General features: G+C 36.4%; 1 protein-coding gene across 1 annotated transcript in view; it reads right to left on the bottom strand.

Annotated features, from left to right (window-relative positions):
- Positions 1-24,118, bottom strand: part of LOC127853770 (uncharacterized) — a 66,212-nt gene that overhangs the window by 2,436 nt on the left and 39,658 nt on the right. The window contains exons 3-5 of the mRNA XM_052388537.1: positions 22,960-23,118; positions 9,540-10,122; positions 1,726-3,343 (exon numbers count right to left, since the gene is read on the bottom strand). Of these exons, the coding sequence (XP_052244497.1) occupies positions 1,726-3,343; positions 9,540-10,122; positions 22,960-23,118 (2,360 nt within the window). The remainder of the gene's footprint in view (positions 1-1,725; positions 3,344-9,539; positions 10,123-22,959; positions 23,119-24,118) is intronic.

Genomic DNA, 24,118 nt, shown 5'->3' on the forward strand with positions numbered 1-24,118 from the left:
AATCTTAAATTAAACCATCTGTACAATTAAATAAAAAATAGTCAGTCCTTACAAGTGCAGCGATTTATTGATAATTGAAAAGAGTGAGCACGTTCAAATACAATTTATGGAATATTACAAGATTTAACCTCACATTTACTGTGAAATAATCTGCCGTTTATGATACAAATGTATTTCAGCACTGTATAGTTAGAAGTTCCTCCGAAGGTATAGTGCGTTCTTTTCATTCATAAATAACACATGATTACACATAACATAAATTATACGAGTCGTTAACATATAGAGGGAGGATTATAATGCATATATATATATATATATATATATATATTGCATATTCTGTACAAAACAGCACAATATATTGTCTCGTGGAATAGGTTACTTAATAACTGGAAAACATATTATATTAAAAATACTTATTTTAACATAATTCAATGGCATATAAAACTCTCGAAGGGCGAGTGAAATAGAAAACATCAGTGTTCCGTGAGATGCAAAGCACCGGAGACAAAACACAAACTCGTATACAATAAACTCTTCACTCGTTTTTCAAATGGAATGTATAGCTACATCATGAAGTTGTATAAATTATTGATAATAATTACACAGTAAAGCGAAAGCTAATTATTTAACATATAAGGGTGTTGTTTACGGTTTTTGCATTTTGTCCAAGCTTCAGTCAAAATCATTTAAAGATTTATATTAGTGAATTGAGCATCGCCACCAAATTTAAAGAACACAAAAAAAACAAACGAGCACATTTAGATTATTCACTTTTCGCGTTTGTAATTCTGTATAGTTTTATAAATTTCCAATTATGAAGCAAATGTAAATTTGTAATGTTGTCTACGTGCTTAGTGTTATGTCACTCTCCTTTCGTCTTGAATCTGTGACAACTTGTTTGATAATTGTCACTTTGATAAAATGGTACTCCAGGAAATAGAAATTCGAAAGTGATCTTTAACTATGCTAGGTACCGATTCACATTGTGTAATATCAATACCGTCCTGCTGTTTCATCCAGTTAAAAGTATCCGACTCATTGGCAGTTAAACGACAGTCTAACAATTCAAAACGCACACACGCGTACCGTGATTTTGACCATTCCACCATTGACTTTACATCTTGAGCGGAAACATCGCTGGCTCGATAAACTACCTTTCTGATCGATTCAGGAAGATAGTACAGCAGTGTAACCGCAAGATTTGTCCCATATAATATAAGCGTGTGTAGACTAGTCAGGGTTGGAAGAGCTGCACAGAGAAGGTCAATTGATTGATCATCCATCAGCTGTAGACTTGTAATGTTTTTACCAGTGATGGACATCGATTGTAAGATGCACATCTCTGATAATGGTGTTGGATATAATATAGAACACGAACGCATATAGGTGCAGTCTAAATTACTTAAAACGGAATTTCTTGAACAAAATAAGCTCTTGAGCTTAAGACCCTGTAGGTCTAATTGTAGGTCTGATTGACCCAGGTCTCTAAGCCGCAGATACGACAATGATTCTCTCGATTGTGAAATAATTTCCTGTACACGATTTAATTCCTGTTGAGAATTGTAACAGAAAAATGCATCCATGCTTGTGATGTTTGAGATGTTCATATCTATTAACGTATTTAAAGCATCGATTTCCTTCCTAGGAATTCTAAAATCATCAAGTGCATCATCAAGTGCTATATGAGTGAGTGTCAGTTGTAAGCACGGCTGTTTATTCGCCAACCTTTCAATAAAGCCACCCAATAAAATTCTTTGTGCTAAATAAGGCGTGGAAAATAGATCTATTATCTGGTCTGAAATAGAAAGCAGTTTGCTTTCCATGTCGCTTGTTATGACATCCATCATGTGCTTTGACATTCTTTCAGCCACTGGAACACACATTCCACACGTGAAGATAAATAACTGTCCAATGTCCAGAATAGACTCACCATCACAATACACCCTCTGTATGTCTTTCAGGATGTCTTCAATATCCGTCTGATTAATTGCAATATGCATCGATGCTAGAAACTCCTGAATAGTTTTGTGTACGAACATGTATGGAATATTCTTTTGCTGGCTAAGCGCCAACGATTTTTTCTTTGTGATAATCCCTGTCTGAAGTAAGTAATCAACTTGTGTTTTTGTCATGTGGTTTGTCATTGTGTTTTCCGCAAAGACTAGCGACGATTCTTTACTAGAGTCTGTTAGTGTCTTAAACGCTAGTGCACATGCAGAGCGAATTAGCGACCCATTAGCCGACATATACTCGTTTTTTCCTGTTTCAAATATGTGTTCTATTTCTTTAACGCAAATTTCTTCAGTGTCAAAATCTTCAATTTGAAGTTTGTGCAACCCATTGGCTATGTGCATATCTAGCATATTCATGTATATAGAACATAGTGAATCTTCCATTAAACGTCCAACGTAAAACTGATGAACGAGTTGCACACAAATAGCTGGTATTATTATGAGATTTCCCATGTTATTTTTCTCTAGTTTCTCCAAAAAATCATTACATTTGCCTTGTTGAGCCTTTTGCGAAATACCGTCTTTCTCAGCTAAAACATAAATGACATTTCTCGCCAAGGTTTGGTAGTTCGCAACGCCGGATATTTGGAACATACACGTTAAGCTATCGCTCATTCTGCGATTGGCAAGTTTCCATGGTCGTGCGGTTATAATGTTTGTAATGTTTTTTCGCTGTAAGTACAGCGGCATACTCTGGTCTTTACCGCACCTGCAAGTATAGTCCCGTGGTGGAGGATAGGATAAATCGGGGTGGTACCATTCGTCTGCGGCGTCTGTAAGAACAATGCATTTATGTTCCCAGACACTGTCATCCCAAGGTAGTTTGTTGCTTTGTATGGCTTCCTCGACCATCTGGCTGACGTTGCACATGGTTCCACTGTAATCACGTAATGACACAAAAAACAGAAATTTGTAGTCTCGCAAAGTGTCAAGATCGCTGAAACCTGTTCGGTTTGATGCCTTTCCTCTGGTAGTGACTTTTCTTTTTTTCTTAGTACTGGCACCATTTTCGGAATGGGCATTACACCAATCAAGAACCAGTTTTGTTGAAAACGTAGTTTTACCACAACCTGGATCACCTTGGATATAAATTGTATTAACCGGATTCCCGTCACGATGCAGCAACTCTTTGTAGCAATTCACGTCTGATTTCATCGTTGAAGACTTGTCCATCTCACTCCCGCCATGTATGTCGTCCTGGCCTCTCTTAAGTGCCTTGATGGACGGGGGAACGTAGATCCGTTCCAAAGGTACATCTATGTTAGGATCCAGCATGGACACCGGCACAACACACATTGCCCGGTACTGTTCGATTATGCACGCCTGAATTTCTGCAAGAAATGGAATAAAATAAACAAACACGCTAACATGTCTAAAGAAACATACAAATAAATTCCTAAGAATTCATTCAAGCATTACAACAACAAAACATCACTTAACGCCCAAACACAAAAATGAAAACCTTTTTTATAGAAATTATTCTTTTTGACTCATATCAGGTAAATTAACGCACATACTTGCTTTATGTGCAAGAAGCATTTTGAAATAAAATTAGATATTTTAAAATATGTATGACCTTTCTCCATTAGTAACCCGCATATATATTTTCATGATTGTATGTCACGGGTTCTCTTAACAACTTGTGAAAACTTATTTTGTGTCATAAGCCCCAGTGAACTTGACCTTTGACATGTTGACCTCAGAAACAATCAATAGAATAATGTTACTATTATGCCAATTGAAAAAGCTGTCATTGTTTTCATTAGCTAAATATCCATCGAATTTAACATTGAGTGTTTAAAAAAAGACGCTTTAAATAAGGATCTTCCGTTATCATGTGTTATCAAATAATTGCCATCGCATAGTGCACAGAAACAAAAGTAGTAATGACATTTTAATAAAAACAATTTTCGTCAATATGTTAGCGATTTTTCATTATTGTATTATTTACTTACCGCCGAAAATGTTCTTCTTAAATTATATTAAATTTTTGTATTTATAAAATGTTTGCTGTTTATCTGACCTATGATGTTGATTATTATTAACATGGTGATGTTTCATCGTAACATTAATTGTAAAAGAAGACAAACTTTCTCTGAAATAAAACCTCAAATTGTCTAGAAAGAATAATCTATTTCAAATCTTGTACAAGTTTCATAATTATTAAGACAATTCATAGCATCCCTAGATCTAATTGTATGCTACATCAAGTCACCTCTCAAAATGTGCAGCTTCATGAGATACATATGCATGCCAAATATGAAGTTGCTACATCAAGTCACCTCTCAAAATGTGCAGCTCCATGAGATACACATGCATGCCAAATATGAAGTTGCTACATCAAGTCACCTCTCAAAATGTGCAGCTCCATGAGATACACATGCATGCCAAACATGAAGTTGCTACATCAAGTCACCTCTCAAAATGTGCAGCTTCATGAGATACACATGCATGCTAAATATGAAGTTGCTACATCAAGTCACCTCTTAAAATGTGCAGCTCCATGAGATACACATGCATGCCAAATATGAAGTTGCTACATCAAGTCACCTCTCAAAATGTGCAGCTCCATGAGATACACATGCATGCCAAATATGAAGTTGCTACATCAAGTCACCTCTCAAAATGTGCAGCTCCATGAGATACACATGCATGCCAAATATGAAGTTGCTACATCAAGTCTCCTCTCAAAATGTGCAGCTCCATGAGATACACATGCATGCCAAATATGAAGTTGCTACATCAAGTCACCTCTCAAAATGTGCAGCTTCATGAGATACACATGCATGCAAAATATGAAGTTGCCACATCATGTTAAACAGACACTTTTCAAAGGAGTACAAAGAATTCAAATCGAAACAAATTCAATGCAATGCGCTTAAAAACTGACTTAATATATTTGGTATAAACATTTACGCTATACTTATTTCATGATTACATTTTACATGCATTACTTGATAAAGTTTGAAAATAAATATTTTTCCCGTAAAAAACTTGTGTGTTCTAACAAATATGCACTTTATTAATTACTATTTAATGATAAGTGTAAATGAACAAGTTCATTTGTTAATCAACAACAGTAAACTAAAGAAAATAACAAACAAGGGCTGTTTGTAAAACATGCATGCCCCCCATATGGGCTGTCCGTTGTAGTGGAAGACATTGTGTGAATACGTTTTTTGTCAATGTGACCTTGACCTTTGACCTAGTTACCTGAAAATCAATAGGGTTCATCTGCGAGTCACGATCAATGTACCTATGAAGTGCCATGATCCTAGGCAAAGGCGTTCTTGAGTTATCATCCGAAAATCATTTTAATATTTCTGGTCACCGTGACCTTGACCTTTGACCTTGTGACCTCAAAATCAATAGGGGTCATCTGCGAGTCATGATCAATCTACCTATGAAGTTTCATGATCCTAGGCGTATGCGTTCTTGAGTTATCATCCGAAAACAATTTTACTATTTCGGGTCACTGTGACCTTGACCTTTGACCTAGTGACCTCAAAATCAATAGGGGTCATCTACAAGTCATGATCAATCTACCCGTGAAGTTTCATGATCCTAGGCGTATGCGTTCTTGAGTTATCATCCGGAAACCTTTTAACTATTTCGGGTCACCGTGATCATGACCTTTGACCTAGTGACCTCAAAATCAATAGTGGTCATCTGCGAGTCATGATCAATCTACCCATGAAGTTTCATGATCCTAGGCGTATGCGTTCTTGAGTTATCATCCGGAAACCATTTCACTATTTCGGGTCACCGTGACCTTGACCTTTGACCTAGTGACCTCAAAATCAATAGGGGTCATCTGCGAGTCATGATCATTCTACCTTTCAAGTTTCATGATCCTAGGAATAAGCGTTCTTCAGTTATCATCCGGAAACGATTTTACTATTTCGGGTCATCGTGACCTTGACCTTTGACCTAGTGACCTGAAAATCAATAGGGGTCATCTGCGAGTCATGATTAATCTACCTATCAAGTTTCATGATCCTAGGCCTAAGCGTTCTTGAGTTATCATCCGGAAACCATTTTACTATTTCGGGTCACCGTGACCTTGACCTTTGACCTAGTGACATCAAATCAATAGGGGTCATCTGCGAGTCCTGATCAATCTACCTATCAAGTTTCATGATCCTAGGCCTAAGCGTTCTTGAGTTATCATCCGGAAACCATTTTACTATTTTGGGTCACTTTGACCTTGACCTTTGACCTAGTGACCTAAAAATCAATAAGTGTCATCTGCGAGTCATGATCAATCTACCTATCAAGTTTCATGATCCTAGGCCCAAGCGTTCTTGAGTTATCATCCGGAAACCATTTTACTATTTCGGGTCACCGTGACCTTGACCTTTGACCTAGTGACTTCAAAATCAATAGGGGTCATCTGCGAGTCATGATCAATGCACCTATGAAGTTTCATGATCCTAGGCCCAAGCGTTCTTGAGTTATCGTCTGGCAACCACCTGGTGGACGGACCGAACGACCGACAGACCGACATGAGCAAAGCAATATACCCCCTCTTCTTCGAAGGGGGGCATAATAATGAACATACAGACATTAACAGGTGATATTGTTTTTGTGTTGATGCTGTAATCGTGTTTCATTTTATCACGATGATGATTATTGGATGAGACAGGGCGTAAAGAGAAGATGCAACAAATTCTGTATTTTAAATGAATTGCCTGTCATTCTTCGAAAAGTCTACCTAACAAGAGCTGTCACAAAGCAGCACGCTAAACTATTCTTCCGTTTTGATAGAATAATGTACGTTTTCTGACAGTCACCTGATGTAATGACTATAAAGATATAATTGATGCTGATTTTATGTAGTACTTACAGAATATATGTAAACTTTAAGCTGAACTGAATTTACTTTACTTTGAAAGCCATCTCTAAATTTAAGCTCTGGGCTACCTACGCACAAAATCCTTTTAGTCCAGCCCATTACTTCCATACAAATGCAAGGTATTTAGTGGAAAGCATTTTTATATTGAAAGTTACAATGACATTGACCAAACTAGCCGTAAATGCAATTATACCATAGAACTGCATGGAAACTACCTACAAACACATAAAAAACAATACCCCCATATATACTGAAGACATTGACCGGGATTGTTTTTCTATTTGGTAGCAATGACCTTGCCTTCAGTGACCAAAAATGCAAATTCTTGCTAGACAATCCTGTAACCTACCTTCATGACCGATTTCAACACACCCACATCTCAAACCAAATGAAGTTGTGCAGTAAACGGTTTTTACCTATTATTAGCAATACTTGTGACCTTGACCAAACTGGTCCCAAATGCAACCCCACGAAGGGCAGATATGGAGAAGTTGCACGTTTTTATTTACCGAATTTACAAAAACTGCAAAAAGGAGGCATACATGTAACATCAAGGTCATATGTGTTCAAATCTTGGTCACCTGGTAAAGTAATGATATTTGCTACTATTTGGACAATAATCTCAAAATCCATTGAAGTTCTTTAAAGCATAGGGAACAAGAATGTGTCTGTCAGAAACAGAATGCCCCTACTGCGCCGCTTTGATTTTTTTTCACCTTTGACCTTGAAGGATGACCTTGACCTTTCACCCCTCAAAATGTGCAGCTCCATGAGATACAGTGTTACACATGCATGCCAAATAGCAAGTTGCTATATGTATCTTCAGTATTGCACAAGTTATGGCCAACGTTTAAGTTTTTGGATGAACGCCGAAATGGACTGACGGACAGTTCAACTGCTTTATGCCATCTTACCGGGGGCATAATAAGACTTATTTAACTTTTGGGTAATAGACTGCCATAATTAATGGTTATCCTGAAATCACACCAGAATAAACATTCCAGATTGGTTTCACTTATAGCAGAGGAGAAAAACAACAAACGCAGAGCCTAACCTACCTAATGTTTTCAGACCGTTGCCCAAAACACAGAATTTTGTTTTGCCGAACTTTAAGCAATTTTTAGAGCCCATTGTCAATGATGCTTGTAATTATTTACATAATACATGTGTTATGAATAAATCAACATAAAGAATACCATATTTACATAATACATGTGTTATGAATAAATCAACATAAAGAATCCCATAATTGCTTGCAGCATGTACGTACAAGACTATTGCTAATCAATATATGTCCCCTACCGGCTCCACCATTGTCAGAAATATATATATTTTTTATTTGTTGCCATAGCATCCAGAATTTTTGACGTAGGAACAAAATAAAATGACGTGCATAGTGTCCATATTGCTATCTATCGGATCCATGTTTCAAGTTTCATGAAACAAGAGGGCCTGAAAGGCCCAAAGTCGCTCACCTGAGAGGAAAGGAACTGACCTGTTCTGTAATGCCCAAGATTTCATTTGAACAAAATGTTCTTACCAACTTTCATGACTAGTGAACACCTTGGCAGCCACGTTTTTCAACAGACCAGAACCATTTTCATACACATCCAAGATATCATTTAAACAAATATTCTGACAGAGTTTCATGAAGATTCATGAAGCCATTAAGGAAAAATGCCCCGCCCCCTGGTGGCCATGCTTTTCAAGCAACCGTAACCATTTTCGAACTCGTCCAAGAAATGATTGGTAAAAATCTTGTGACCAAGTTTCATGATGACCGGACAGTAAATGTGGCCTCTAGAGTGTTAATAATGTTTTATTAAAGCAATATATAGCCATATTAAGAAAATGCCCCGCCCCCTGGCGACCATGTTTTTCAAGCAAACGTAACCATTTTCGAACTTATCCAAGATATCATTGAGACCAATTTTCTGACCAAATTTAATGAAGATTGGACAATAAATGTGGCCTCTAGATTGTAAACAAGGTAAATGTTCACGTCGCACAACGTACGATGCACGACACAAAACGGACAAAAGGCAATCACAAAAGCTCACCATGAGCCCGTTGTGCTCAGGTGAGCTAAAACTATCAAGAACTTTTAAAGTTTTCACAGGATCCAGAAAAGTGTGACAGACTCACTCACTGACGGACACACAGAGCTCAAACCATAAGTCCCCTCCGGTGAAACCGGTAGGGGACAATAACCTACACAATACAGTACTTTTGTATGTGATTTTAATTTCCAATGAAATTAGTGGCAATATACTTATTATCGAAATCGCAGCCAAATACCAAGTATACATAATGATTTTTGAAGCGCGTCATGCATAAGTAATTTCCATCGTACAATGACATATAACTGTGTAAGTTGTCTCATAAGAAGCTAAGCTGGATTAATATGCTGGTTTAGGGTATGTATGGACATTGTTATCATACTAGTGTACTACAAAGTTGTTTATTTACTTGTATCCATTCCATATGTATACTTGTATCGACTGTACCTCAGAATTTTTTTTCTTTTTAACATCAATATGCATATGAATATTATATATATTATTGATCAAGGGCATTCCATTTATTGGAAGCACAATGGTTCTTAAAGTAAGTGTTTATGTTAAAAAAGTTGCTTGAAATTGTATAATTGCATGCTTAAAATTTAGTTATACCTTCAGAGGACTTTTTGTAGGAAGTTTCAGTGAAAGAGGTATTTCCACACTGTTCATTGATTTTTCTCATGTGTTTTTCTGCGTTCTCATCAAAGTCTTTTTTGCGTTTTTTTGCGTTCTTATCAAAGTCTTTTTTGCGTGTGACTGTGAGTGTATCATACTCCTGCTTGCGTTTTTCTGCGTTCTCATCAAAATCTGTTTTGCCTGTGGCTGTGAGTTTACCATAATCTTGCGTGCATTTATCTGCTCTCTCATTAAAGGCTAGTGTGCGTTTGTCTGCGTTCCCATCAAAGTCTTTTTTGCGTGAGACTGTCAGTTCATTATAATCTTTCATGCATTTGTCGGCGTTCTTATCAAAATCTTGTTTTTGCGATACTGCCTCTTTTGCGAGCTCTTCCTTACATGTATCCATATAGTCTGTAATTTTATCAATACACAACGCTGTGTTTTCTCTGAGCTCAATCAGTGATGTGTCGACAACATCTTTGGCAACATCTTTCAAGTGCTTCTTCAAAGTTGCATCAACAGCCTCCAGGAAATGCATCATCTCCGCTGTAGTCAATAGTAAGGTATCTTTTTTCAACTGTAAAAGAAAATTGTAACGGTTATATATATTCATTCTCATGACAATTGAAAACAAGAGCACCGCCTTGTGGTGCAGACGGCTCATCTATTTTTCTTTTTAAAGGTGAAGGGACCTATCTCAATTTCAATCACAAACAAGGGAGGGGTTTGTGAAGAGGGGTGCATTGTGTGGGGGTGTGGTCAATTATTACATCATCTTCCAAAATGCCAAAAAAAAAAAGAAAAAAAAATTGTAGGGGGGGGGGGATCAGGTCGGTATAGTGTGAGGGTATGGTGGTCATATTATCAGATGAGATTAAAAAAATATATATACTTTTTTTGAGGGGGATAGAGTATAGTGTTAGAGGTTTTTTTTTTTGGGGGGGGGGTATAGTGTGAGGGCATGGTGGTCGTATTAGTAGATGAGCTGTAAAAAAAAATAAATTCGGGGGGTGGGGTGGGGGGTGAGTCTGGGATGGGGGATGGGTGGGGGTGAGGGGGTCGGGGGTGGGGGGGGGGCGTAGTGTGAGGGTATGGCGGTCATATAATAAGATAAGCTTTAAAATAAAGAATTAATTTGGAGGGGGTATTGTGTGAGTGTATGGTGGTCATATTATTAGATGAGCTTTAAAATACAAGAAGAGCTTTAAAAATAATCAAATCTAATCATAAATAAAGAAGTTATGACAATTTTAGCAAACTTTAATAATTTGACCTTGACAGTCAAGGTCATTAAAAGGTCAAGGTAAAATTTAACTTGCCAGGTACAGTACCCTCGTGATAGCATGAACAGTATTTGAAGTTTGAAAGCAATAGCCTTGATACTTAAGAAGTACAGTGGATCTAAACACAAAAATTATCCATATATATCCAAAGTTACTAAGTAAAAAAAGGACCATAATACCGTAAAAATGACAACCAGAGTTATGCAGCTTGTCCTTTACTGTCCCCTTATGATTGTTTGCGAGTGTTCCAAGTATGAAAGCAATATCTATGGTGCTTTAGGGGTAAAGTGGACCAAAACACAAAACTTAACCAATTTTTCAATATTCTCAGTATAAAGGGCCTTTAATTGTGTCAAAATGCCAGTCAGAGTTACATAACTTTGCCTGCACAGTCCCCTTATGATAGTTAGTCAGTGGTCCAAGTATGAAAGCAATAGCTTTGATACTTTAGGAATAAATTGGACCTAAACACACAACTTAACCAATTTTTCAATTTTCCAAGTATAAAAAGGGCACATAATTCTGTCAAAATGCCAGTCAGAGTTACATAACTTTGCCTGCACAGTCCCCTTACGATAGTTAGTCAGTGGTCCAGGTATGAAAGCAATAGCTTTGATACTTAAGAAATAAATTGGACCTTATCACAAAACTTAACCAAAATTTTCAATTTTTTAAGTATAAAAAGGGCAGATAATTCTGTCAAAATGCACGCCATAGTTATCTAACTTTGCCTGCCCCGTCCCCTTATGATAGTATGAGAATAGTGGACCTGAACTCAAAACTTAACCAAATTTTCAATTTTCCAAGTATAAAAAGGGCACATAATTCTGTTAAAATGCCAGACAAGAGTTACATTACTTTGCCTGCACAGTCCCCTTATGATAGTTAATCAGCTTTGCAAGTATGAAAGTAATAGCTTTGATACTTAAGGAATAAAATGGACATAAACACAAAACTTAACCAACATTTTCAATTTTCCAAGTATAAAAAGGGCAGATAATTCTGTCAAAATGCACGCCAAAGTTATCTAACTTTGCCTGCCCTGTCCCCTCATGATAGTAAGTTAGTGTACCAAGTTTTAATGCAATAGCATTGATACTTTATGAGAAAAGTGGACCTAAACGCAAAACTTAACCAGTTGCAGACGTGATGACAATAGCTCTTTTTTTTCAAAAAATAGATGAGCTAATAACAAGGTTCTTGTTGCTTTTTTAACCCATTACCACTTAGAAACGTATTTTGACGCATTAATGGTCCCTTAGAAATTTACAGTTAATTAAATACCTTTTTTACTGGATTCAAGCATAAAACCTGAACAGCTGAGTGTTACTCGCAGGCTGTTCTGGTTTTATTCTGGTTGCAAAAGCCATTTTCACTTTGCTTCTTATGGGAAATAGGGTCAAATGAGCTTTGTTGGTACACATTTTACTTTGCAATTTATAATATCAATCGAAATAACTTGATAGTTATACACAAAATAACACTGACATTGCAAATAATATTAAAGCATTTAACATTGTGACGTGGTTACTTTATCTTTAATATGACTTAAGTAATGTCCTTTTGGTACTTTATATTTCAGATGTATTACAATTCATATCCAGCAGTATGCAAGGTAAATGTTATGCTTTGTAAACCTTCATATGATAATTATTTAAGTCTGATTTTGATTCGTCTAGATATTGTAATGAAAAACGTTATAACCATCAAGTTTCATAAAGATTGAGCCATTAATATGGCTTCTATAGCAGTATCAAGGTTTCTGTAAGATTTGACCGGGAGGCCTAGTTTGCGGATGTACCTGTCCCATAATTGAATTCTGCCTATACATTGTCTAAATAAACATACACAATTCCATCTATATTAAGTAATATATCTGGCCTCTAGAGAGGTAGCAAACGTTTTTGTAAGATTGACCTGGTGACCTACTTTTTTACTAATTAGATTTTGAAAAAAAAACACAATATCTGTCCAAATTTCATTAAAATTGAAAAAATGTGGTCTCTAAAGTGGTAATGAGCTAAATGTTGACGATGCACACCACACAACTCAACGGACACCCGACAAAAGTGTGATCACAATATCTCACCTTGAACACTTCATACCCAGAGTAGCTAAAAACAAAGTGCCAAAGTTCTGCCGAAACTACTAGTTACAGCTAAAGTTCCTGTCTTCAAGATCATTTACAGACTAAGTACCTTTATCTATAAAAGTTTTAGCGAGATCCATGCAGTATTTAAAGAGGATTTCAAAGTAAACAAGAGCTGTCACCATAGGATGACATATGCCCCCTATTAACGCTTTGATAGAAGTTATGAGCATTTGTTGAAATCTAAACGCAGATTTCGAAACCTAAACGCGGACCCTAAGTTCATCATCAAGGTCAAAGGATTCAACAAATTTATGCGTATGGAAAGGCCATGTCCATATACGCTTGCATACCAATAATGAAGGTTTTGTCTGAAGGGAAATATAAGTTATGAGCATTTTTCAAAACCTAAACCCAGATTTCGAAACCTAAACGCGGACTCTAAGTTCAACGTCAAGATCACAGGGGTCGAACTTTGTGTGCGTATGGAAAGGCCTTGTCCTTATACACATGCATACCAAATATGAAGGTTACATCTCAAGGGACATAGAAGTTATGAGCATTTTGCGAAACCCATACGCAAATTGTGACGGACAGACGTACCGACAGTCCGATCACTATATGCCCTCCTTCGGGGGAATAAAAATTCAAGACTTTCGAACATGTTTCAAGACTGACGGATTACAGACAATACCAAACTTCCAGATTGATGTCAGACATTCGGTCTGACGGATTGACAAATTCTGTCAGACCGGATGAGTGTTTGTCAGACCAAACAAAAAGAGAGAAAACTCAAAATGAAATGACGGTTACACATAGTATGTATTTATATCATAATGACATATATCAAGTATGTACTATCTAGTAATATCATAAAACAAGTATGTTACTATATATTACTAGATATTATCAGATATCGGAATAGAGATCGGAATTCAAATAATTGATTATCTTCTTCTAATTGTCTCCTTCCTCCTGAAAATCTGAACAGTAATCACTTTTGTCATCTGTACAGTATTGATAATTGATTTGTTGAGTTTCTGCGTCAAAGTCTACGACATTTTCAGGTTAAGCAGTCTCCTGCTCATCTGAGGTACCTTCAATTAATAGATGATCAATCACTTGAGTCTCGACAAATTTGTTTTGCCAATATTTTCAATAGTCAATATAATAGTATCAGTACCAGGTACAGTACACTCCACGCGTTTTCCCAAAAAAACGCGCTCCCTCCGCGGGTTTTTTTCTGCTAGCGAGTGTTCACGCGGCGTTTGGAGAGCGAGGTGAACTCGATAAAACGCTGGGCGTTATGCCCAGTGTTCTGCCGCGAATCTTTACTTTTGTGGACAGGGACCCTTTAGGGTAAAAAAAGTGGGGACAAAAGGGAAAAATCTGGGGACACAGAAATATATTTGTAGCAGAATGTAATTTTCAGAAACTAATAACCTTTTACTTGCACTCTTAAACTGGATTGATTTCTACCTACAGCCAGTCCACAGGATGTAACATTCTAATTCAAACTTAAACATTTAAAAAACTTTTTTAAACTGTCAAACAATTGTCAACATATTATCAAAATTTTTAACAGTTACAGGTTTGTAATGATTATGTCTAATTAGTCTACATCTACACCTGTCTACATCTGATTGGAATTCCCTTTCAAATTACCGATAGTAAAGGCCTTTTCTTTTTTTAGTGCTTAATGCACAAACTGCATGTCCTTTTGTTATTGTCAAACAGTAACCAAGAAAATTCTCGAAGCCAGTTTGCTTTCACGTTAAGGGGCAGGCTTATTTCCGTCATTGCTAAACGATGTTTGGACTTGTTGGAGTGTTATTATTATCGTCATATTTTCTTATTTTAATATCCGGAGGAAAAATATCAAAATAGATTTAGTTTTTTTCAACCGGTCACTTTCCGTCATTTTGATAGCTGTGGAAATATTCTTGATGCCTGATTGGTTGTTATAATATCAACTTACCAATGAAATAAAGTGTTTTAAAGTAAATTAACCATTTGCTGCGAAATGATGCAAATCCAATAAAATAATTTGTTCTATTTACGAATTAACTCTATTTTTTTTTACTGAGTTACACATTGAATCGATTAGTTTTTATTCCTAATTCATGTGCGCCAGCGGACCCATGTACCGAAAATGGGTGGGGACAAATCTCTTTTTTTTGCGCAAATGACGCAAAGGCGCATCCACGGCAGAACACTGCGCCGCGTTCGCTAATTCCCGCGGCATGTATTACTTTAGCCTAGTCAGTAGATGCAGAAAATTTCCGTTCTTATCAGTGACCGCCGCGCAACGCCGCGTTAGCAGTGTGCTACTGGGCATGCCAAAAAATAAAAACATTGTTATAATAAATTGTTTAAATACTGTAGTACATGTATACAAAAGAAAATTGTATAGAAAATTAATATATGTTTTAATTCACAGATACGTCTACAATATGAACTAATATGCCAGGTGAGCATTTAATTTCCAAATGAGAATAATAATTAGTAATCCGAAACACACTACGATTTTAAATGTTAACACGAAGTTTACAAATGCTTCCAATATACAGTCATCATGTATATTTCCCGACAAAAGCGCGCGAAAATTATGCTGCAATGTACAAGGTCCAGGTATACTCCTGCAAAGCGTGCGTGTATTGATTTTTTGATACGCAGAGAACACTTAATTCTGTTGATTTCGTTTAAAAGCTTATTTGGTATTTTTTAACAAAATTATATCGCGAATAAGTTGATATTTTCTACAAAATAATTTCAAATCGAGCACGCCGAATCTTTATCGTTTCGGTATTTTAGTAGAGTAATTATTTTAACAGTAATTGTACTGTAAACTGATTAAGAAGACATCTGGGCAGAACTGGATTAAGTGTTCGACGTTATGTAAACACGCAAAGCTTGTATACTGACCTATTGTGTAGACTGCTGTCTGCGGTGTTTTGACAAAAGGGATTAATATGTGTGAATGTCACTCTGCCGATTTGGTCCATAATTACTGGTAAACATTGTTTTGAATGTCGAGCAATTAGAATACAACTGTGAATATTTAATGCAACTATCAACTTAATAATTACCACCTTCTTTTAGCAATCAATGGAATAACCTACCTACAAAGAGAAAATAAATGCATTAGTGAGCAGAGAATCGACTTTGTTCCGACAATTAAAACCATTCCTTATGCATTCGTTGAACGTGTTTACTTCAGTAAGTTATGCCTTCAGACAGGAAGCGGCTTTTTTAATAACGTCAAACTGTCAATCCACACAGATTTGCGACTTTTAGGGTCCTTGGTCATTTGTTTACATGTTCAGTATAGAAAAAACACCTGCTCACATGAAAACTTTGGATTGTATTATCAAAATAAAAACAATATTGCAAACTGTGATTATATTAATTGGTAAGTATCAGTTTAAAAACGACGTTTTGTTTATCGTAAATCAACGAATTTTCTATACAACTACTTCTACAACCACGTGGGGATCGATCTATCTTGGTTGTTTTTTTAATGGTAAATTATATATATATAAATAAATATATATAGATTGGAGAAATATGCTGTTCCAACAGTGCTAATTACATATTTTATACATATGCCCTAGCGCTTTCGACTTTTCGTCTTCATCAGTGTCAACACAGATATGGTTGAACATGCAATATTGGACATGACAGCGTAAAGTTCTAAAAATAGATAATTCAAAATTGACTTATCGTAACTCACCGATAAAAACGTGCACTCGCCTAGAGCCGTGTCCGTATTGTTACAGGCTAATTGAATGTTCGTAGTGGTTTACAATAGACTGGCTCCAGACTCATTTTAGCTATGAATCACACAGAAAATATTTGACTCGTTTGACAATATCATTCTGAATTGTATAGAAGCAAAAACACAGTGGTCCGACGTGCAACGCAAGTCGCGGGAGACATATTGGATAAGGCGACTGAACACCCTTGCTCCATATGGAATAAACAAAAATGACACATAATGGAGTCTTCAAAACACATACATCATACTTTAGAGGGTTGTGTTTTGGCAGATGTCAAATGTTTTCTGTGTGATTCATTGCTAAAATGAGTCTGGAGCCAGTCTATTGTAAACCACTACGAACATTCAATTAGCCTATAACAATACGGACACGGCTCTAGGCGAGTGCACGTTTTTATCGGTGAGTTACGATCAATCTATTTTGAACTATCTATTTTTAGAACTTTCCGCTGTCATGTCCAATATTGCATGTATAACCATATCTGTGTTGACAAGCCCCTGATGAAGACGAAAAGTCGAAAGCGCTAGGGCATATGTAAAAAATATGTAATTAGCACTGTTTGAACAGCAAATTTCTCCAATCTATTATTACTGCTTTATGTTCTTGCATCCGTTTTTGGATCCAGTGTTTTAGAAAGATTCATTCGTTGGTGTTAAATATTTTTTCTCAACCATAAATAAATATATATATATATGTACTTGTAATACATGTAAATGTAATTTTATTTGAAAATCAGGAAGTCAAACAAAGTTAAATTGATCGTTATCTCGTAAAACGCTGAGTTTCCCCCGCGTTGCCAACGCCGAGGGCCGCCGCGTCGGCTTATCAGTTTTGCCGATCGTTAACCGCCGCGTCCAAAATCATGCAAACGCCGCGTATCGCGGGATTTTCTTAACCTCCCTCCAGGTCAATCCCCGCGGAGTAACGAGGGAAATTGGGGAAAACGCGTGGAGTGCACTGTAATACTTTGGTAAGAAACCTCAGCATATCAGGCAAATCTCACAATACAAAATATAAAGACAATAAAATTAGTTGTGAAATAATCTTTTGGAAAGAAGACAACAATATTTTGAAAACGAAATCACCTGAAAACAATTATACATCAACGTTATTTTCGCTTCGCAATGCTGTTTACATTGAAGACAATTGACCTCTTAACATATGCGAACACCTGTTGTTGCATGGTCCCGGCTCTCGCATTTTGCGAATTGACATGCACATATGAGCGTGGAACTAGTACTTTATAAATATCCGTTTGGAAATTTCCAGACGCTGTCACGGAATATACCGAGTTGCGACAGTTTGTATTTCAGATACATCGGAACACACTCGGCAAATTTCGTCTCTGCGTTCAAAATATTTTACGAATATAGTATCGCGTGATCCGAGTTATTTCGAAAAATAACGCGTATAACCGAACATGTGCAAGCTATTCTTATTGGAGGACACAAACAGATCGAAAAAATAACAAGAGCACGGCCTTGCGGGTGCAGACCGCTCATCTATTTTCTTTTTAAAGGTGAACGGACTCTCATTTTCAATCACAAAGGAGGGAGGGGTTGAGTGAAGAGGGGTGTATATTGTGGGGGTGTGGACATTTATTACATTATCTTCCAAAAATGCGAAAAAAATGCAAAAAATAAAAAAAATCGGGGGGGGGGGATTCTTGGGTGCGATGGTTGGACGGTATTTCAAACATAAAATAATAAAAATAAATATTTATGTTTTTTAACCGTTTCAAAAAAAATTGGGGGGTGAGGTGGGGGGGGTGATGGTGGTAATTTGTGAGATGATCTTACAAAAAAAAAATTAGGGGGGGGGATTCGGATGGGGAAAGGAGGGGGGGGTGGGGGGATTCTTGGGTGCGATGGTTGGAAGGTATTTCAAACATAAAATAATAAAAATAAATAGTTGTGTTTTAAAAAAAAATTGGGGGAGGGGTGGGTGGTATAGTGTGAGGGTGTGGTTGTAATTTGTGAGATGATCTTAAACAAAAATAGGGGGGGATTCGGACGGGGGAGGGGGGGCACTGGGGATGGTTTGGGTGGGGTCTATTGTGGTATGTCAGGTAAGAGTATCAATCAAATCTAATCATAAATAAAGAAGTTATGGCAATTTTAGCAAAATTTAATAATTTGACCTTGAGAGTCAAGGTCAATGTAAAATTCAACTTGCCAGGTACAGTAACCTCATGATAGCATAAAAGTATTTGAAGTTTGAAAGCAATAGCCTTGATACTGTAGGAATAAAGTGGACCTAAACATAAAACTTAACCAAATTTTCAATTTTCTAAGTATAAAAAGGGCACATAATTCTTCAAAATGCCAGTCAGAGTTACATTACTTTGCCTGCACAGTCCCTTTATGATAGTAAGTAAGTGTTGCAAGTATGAAAGCAATAGCTTTGATACTTAAGGAATAAAATGGACCTAAACACAAAACTTAACCAAAATTTTCAATTTTCTAAGTATAAAAAGGGCACATAATTCAGTCAAAATGCACGCCAGAGTTATCTAACTTTGCCTGCCCAGTCCCCTCATGATAGTAAGTAAGTGTACCAAGTTTGAATGCAATAGCATTGATACTTTCTAAAAAAAGTGGACATAAACGCAAAACTTAACCGGACGCCGACGCCGACGCTGACGCCGACGCCGACGCCAAGGTGATGACAATAGCTCATTTTTTTTTTTTCAAAAAATAGATGAGCTAAAAACGACACTGGTATTAACGTATTTAGTTCTACATGTTTTGATGGCAAATATTGGAATCCCACTGAGCATCAGACGATGATTATTAAAGATATTTATTAATTTTTTGGAGTCGGAAATTTTGGTCTGACGGAATTGCAGAATCGATCGGACCTTCTCATATTCTGTCAGATATGTCCGTCGGTCCGACGAAGTTTGGTATTGTCTGGGATAAGTGTAAGGCTTAATGCCTCCCACTCTGTGTGAAGGCACTTAAGGATGCATATGTAGTAGGGAATTTGTTGCTCAGTTATTTATGAAAATATGTTGATTGTCTTCTTTAGTTTAATATTTTAACACATTTTAGATCTAGACTCACTGTCAATTAAAGCCCTTATCCAATAGCAACTGGAGCATATGCTTTTTGCATCTAACTATCGGCATAAATTGTGTATGCCACTTGCAGAGCTCCAGATAAGGTTTTGTGAAATTCTTAACGTTACTACCAGATTTTCTAAAAGAATTCTTAACTCAGTCTCTGAAAATTTTAATCTTAACGTTACTACTAAGTTTTGGAAAATAATTCTCAACTTTTCTAAATGACCTAAAAATATATAATAATGGTTATTTTCATGCAAAAAATCAAAATAAACATATAGCAACTTTATTTATACGAGTTCAACAGTGTCTATTCAGTATTATACAATTTTATTTTTCAAATACCTTCATATGCCCAAACTGTGCTTAGATTGCATATGTATTTTTTTACATATTTCACAATTAAAATGGGTCTCCCATTCAATCTTTTCAGCGATTAGCCACGGGAATTGTCCCTTCCACTTGTTCAATGCTATTTTTTGTTTAAGTTTGGATCCGTCGTGTCGCGATTTTTTTAGCTTTTCTAACTGTGTCAGCAACTGAACATACAACATCGTATAAGATCTTTTCTATAATGTCTTTCTTAACATTCAACTTCGGCTCACTTTGCTTACAATATGTTAAAAGTGTGTTTTTGCAGGCTTTGCAGTTTTTTCTGACGCTCTCCAGGCGCCGCTCATGTTTTTTGAAAGATAGACTTATACGCCGCTTTTATTGGAAAAAATGCACTTTGTTAAACAAACCCAATAACAATTCTATATAAGCACTGAAAAGATCTTTAATATGCGAAAAAAAACTAATACAAATCGATACGAACCGATGTAAAAATAATATTCGTAACTTGATTTTGTAATTCTTAATAGTACGACAAGATTTTAAAATAAATACGTAACAGACTTGAAAATAATTCGTTATTACGAAAATAAGACCTTTATCTGGAGCTCTGCCACTTGTGTTTTATCAGACCAGACGTTACATCGTCAAATCCAAGAACATTTTCAGCGAAACATTGAATTCCCATTCTTTTAGATCAGGCAATTGTATGACCGCACAAATATGTCTGCAATTGTTTGACTTTAAATGCATTTCATCAAGAATGCCATCATCTAAAACGTTATTTGGTTTGTGCCAGGCATGATGATTTAGTACAAACTATCTACCACCCGATATAAGGCATTTTTTTCTAGACTTAATATTGAGAAATTTTTTGCATAACGGACATTGGAAAATACTTCGGATTTTTTTAAGTAGCTAGCATACATGCCTCAAATTGGCCATTTTGAAACATATCGAAAAGTCTTTAACCCTACGTGTTCAAATTACATCCATCACATTTTAAGAAAAGACAGCATTCAATATAAGTAAAGATGTCAGTTGTAAAGATGTCAGTTTACAGAATTTGAAAATATTTTTTTGTGGCCTATGTCTAATAGTAAGTCACCTTTTAGACGTACAGACTCAGTTTATTAATGCCTTAATCCAATAGCCGCTAATCGACTGGAGCAAATGCTTGTTTTTAGCAACTATCAAATGACTCAAGCCGAGATATCAAGGAAGTTAATAAAATATTGTGCGCAAAAAGTTTTATGTTCATATATAAAATATATGTAAATGATTATGCCCCCACCACCCTCAAGCTCGCTTTTCAAACCCGCCGTAACTATTCTGACAGTTTCACAAAATTGATTACTGAATGTGGCTACTAGACTTTAAAGTTTAAATGAACAAGCAAATTCGTTGAATTGATATCCCCCGCCCATATGCTTCTTGACATAAAACGGTTATATTTGACACTGAAAAAAGCATTTTTTCAAGATACAAAGGGCCTTAACTCTGTAATTAACCGATGGTGTACAATGTCATTTGGCGTGCATCATCCTCTTATGCATATATATACTCATACCAAGTTTCAATGAAATCCGCCCAAGCACTTCCAAGATATAGCTCCGGACACAAAAGTGCCTGTACATGTAGTAAAAAGCATTTTTTCAAGATACAAAGGGCCATAACTCTGTTTTTAACAGATGGTATGCAATGCCATTTGGCGTGCATCATCCTCTTATGCATATATATACTCATACCAAGTTTCAATGAAATCCGCCAAAGCACTTCCAAGATATGGCTCCGGACACAAAAGTGCCTATAGTAAAAAGCATTTTTTCAAGATACAAAGGGCCATAACTCTGTTTTTAACCAGGTTTTCCGAAGGAAAAAACTGGTTATTAGATTGGCGAATGCGGGCGGGCTGGCTGGCTGGCTGGCTGGCTGGCTGGCTGGCTGGCTGGCTGGCTGGCTGGCGGGCTGGCTGGCTGGCTGGCGGGCTGGCGGGCTGGCGGAAAAAGCTTGTCCGGGCCATAACTATGTCGTTCATTGTCAGATTTTAAAATCATTTGGCACATTTGTTCACCATCATTGGACGGTGTGTCGCGCGAAATAATTACGTCGATATCTCCAAGGTCAAGGTCACACTTTGAGTTCAAAGGTCAAAAATGGCCATAAATGAGCTTGTCCTGGCCATAACTATGTCATTCATTGTGAGATTTTAAAATCATTTGGCGCATTTGTTTACCATCATGGTACGGTGTGTCGCACGAAAGAATCACGTCAATATCTCCAATGTCAAGGTCGCCACGACTAATAATAGATTTTTTTTTTAAAACAAACTTACAAAGGGGGTTAATTTTGTTTGTTCATTTCAAAAGTTCAGTTTGAGTTTTCTCCCTTTATCAGATTTTTTTTTCACAATGAAAACCTGGTTTTGTGACAATTTCGTCCCTTGTTAACAGATGGTGTACAATGCCATTTGGCTTGCATCATCCTCTTATGAATATATATACTCATACAAAGTTTCAATGAAATCCGCCTAAGCACTTCCAAGATATGGCTCCGGACACAAAAGTGCCGGACGGACAGCCGGACGGACGGACAACGCCAAAACAATATCCCTCCGCCTCTGGCGGGGGATAACAAAAGACCCTGTACGAATGACAAACAAAAAGGGAACAAAAAGGCTTCCCATGAGCGAGATGGGTCTCACAACTCTAAACAATACGGGATGGAGCTTTATTGTAATCTGTTTCATATGAGTTGTAAAATGTTGATAAATTCCTAAACAATTATGTATTCTATTATTTTTCTTATACACTATGCAAGGAAACTTGCAAATTGATACAACATAACATTATTATTCTACATGTACCTCTTCTAATTTCTTAACAGCTTTTTGGGCATCGCTATCTCCAATTAGATAGCGTGAATCATTCAGCAGGTTGGACAATGTTGTGAAGTAGTCTAGGAGCTCCACGTCTGTTACCTTCATTACGGAAGAGTGACGCACAGCTTTCCCGATTTCACGAGCCTAGAAGACAAACACATAACCGACATGCCTTACGTGATATGTTAATGTTGCAGTTACCCTATTGAGAAAACAATGCAAAACAAGAGGGACCATGGTCAGGTGGCCCTGGGTCGCTCACCTGAGTGGAAGTCATGTAAAGCAAGGGTTGTTAACTTTGTTTTGTGAAGAAAAAGGGTTTGTTGTTTTGGCCGATATATAAATATATGCGTTATAAGGAGTTTTTTGTGTTTGTTTATGCTTTTTACAATAGACATTTGCTTCCCATTGCAACAAATGTTTATTTTGGATAAAAATAATTTGAGGACAGTAATTAAATAATGAGCACAATTGGCAAAAGAAAATGGATTTTTTTCACAATTTGAAGTGAAGCTTTGAGATAATAATATAAGCATCTCAGCATCTAAGGGTGTTATACGGGATGACTTTTTTTGCAAGAAAAGCTTTAGATACAGAAAACAACTGTTATGTTTCAATAAATTGAGTTTTCATATATTTTTTTTTTCATAATGCAATACAATATTTTGTTATCATATATCAAAGTATATTATAAGGAAGTAAATGAGTATGAGAATACAGGCCTCTTTCTGTCTATTTTGGGGAAAAGTATCTAGCAAAATTGGGATTTTTCGAGTCGCGAAATCGTTCAAATTGGGAAGAATTTTCATCTGCAAAAGCATTATTTGGGAAATTATTTTTCTTATTTTATCATATTAATATTAAATCTTATGTTTTCATAAATAGGTATTGCTCTAAAATGCTAAGACAAGCAGTTTTTTTTTTCACCCGTCCAAAGGGGGAAAAACGCGTCGTTTTTTAGGAAAAGAGGAAAATTACAAATTCACTCTTTTATATGTAATGATATTAATTATATGAATATACATGTATGTATGAATGCAATATTATTCACAGCTGAATGTCTCTGTCATTTTTCTTAAATATATATCAATGATTGTTTCAACATTAGTTTCAGACAGTTCAGCCGTCATGAACAGTCTCAGTT

Source organism: Dreissena polymorpha, chromosome 12 (genome assembly GCF_020536995.1).
Source record: "Dreissena polymorpha isolate Duluth1 chromosome 12, UMN_Dpol_1.0, whole genome shotgun sequence".
NCBI classification, from domain to species: Eukaryota; Metazoa; Mollusca; class Bivalvia; order Myida; family Dreissenidae; genus Dreissena; species Dreissena polymorpha.